General features: G+C 56.9%; 1 protein-coding gene across 1 annotated transcript in view; it reads right to left on the bottom strand.

Annotated features, from left to right (window-relative positions):
- Positions 1-800, bottom strand: part of RELT (RELT tumor necrosis factor receptor) — a gene marked incomplete at both ends in the record, with an annotated part of 19370 nt that extends 18570 nt beyond the window's left edge. The window contains one exon of the mRNA XM_015427533.1: positions 549-800. Within this exon, the coding sequence (XP_015283019.1) occupies positions 549-800 (252 nt within the window). The remainder of the gene's footprint in view (positions 1-548) is intronic.
- Between the last annotated feature and the right edge of the window lie 380 nt (positions 801-1180).

Raw genomic sequence — 1180 nt, 5'->3', positions numbered from 1 at the left:
ACAGAGTGTTGGACCGGATGGGCCATTGGCCTGACCCAACATGGCTTCTCTTATGTTCTTATGTCTGGGGCAGCGATGCTCTTTCTTCTTGGAGCTTGGGGGGCACAGGGGGAGGGCTTCTGGAGTTCTGGCTCTGCTGGCGGACCCCCTGATGGCCCCTGGGTTTGGGCCACTGTGTGACACAGAGTGTTGGACTGGACGGGCCACTGGCCTGATCCAACATGGCTTCTCTTATGTTCTTAAGAGGCAAGCCCAGTAGCACCTTAAATACTGACAAGATACCCAGGGTGTAAACTCTGGAAGGTCAAAGCTCCCTTCGTCAGATAGGGACCTCCATTCCTTCTTGTATCGGACAAAGGGAGCTTTGAGTCTCAAACGTTTCCGCCCTGAAAATCTTGTTGGGCTTTTAGGTGCTGCTGGACTCGAACCGTGCTGGTCCATGCCTTTGTCTCACGTTGCGCTCAGATACGGCGCCGGTTTGAGCACAGGGACATGGGGAAGCCCACCAAGAGGGCCCCGCAGCCCCGCAGGGCAGCTCCTTTCCTCACCGTTCCTCTCGGCTTTGGCCCCCTCCTCGTCCTTCCGGGCCGTGCAGTGGTAGCCCTTCTTCATCAGCAAGTTGCAGAAGAGGATGCCCAGGAGACCCATCACGCAGAAGACAGGCACGATGGCAAGGACGGCGTACTGGGTGGCGTTCTCTTCCGGCTTCCCTTCCCGGGTGGCATTCAGTGGCGGCTTGCCGTCCCGCCTGTGCGAGGCCTCGGCGTTCCGAGCCAGACGTGTCAGCCACTTCCGGGACCCTGGTGGGAGGAAAGGAAGACTTTGAACACAAATTGGGGATGAGAAGGAGGAGGAGGAGGAGATTGGATGTATACCCCGCCCTTCTTGGAGTCTCAGAGCGGAGCCAGTTTGGTGTAGTGGTTAAGTGCGTGGACTCTAATCTGGGAGAACCGGGTTTGTTTCCACACTCCTCCACTTGCACCTGGCTGGATGGCCTTGGGCAAGCCACAGTTCTGTCAGAGCTGTCCTTGAAAAAGAGCCATTTCTGTCAGAGCTCTCTCAGCCCCACCTACCTCACAGGGTGTCTGTTGTGGGGAGGGGAAGGGAAAGGAGTTTGTAACCGGCTCTGAGACACTTTTGGGTAGTGAAGGGCGGGGTAGAAATCAATTCTTCTCTTCTC

Source organism: Gekko japonicus, unplaced genomic scaffold, assembly GCF_001447785.1.
Source record: "Gekko japonicus isolate JY-2015 unplaced genomic scaffold, Gekko_japonicus_V1.1 scaffold5901, whole genome shotgun sequence".
NCBI lineage: Eukaryota > Metazoa > Chordata > Lepidosauria > Squamata > Gekkonidae > Gekko > Gekko japonicus.
Note: the sequence above shows the minus strand (reverse complement) of the source record. Positions and strands in the feature narration are given on the sequence as shown.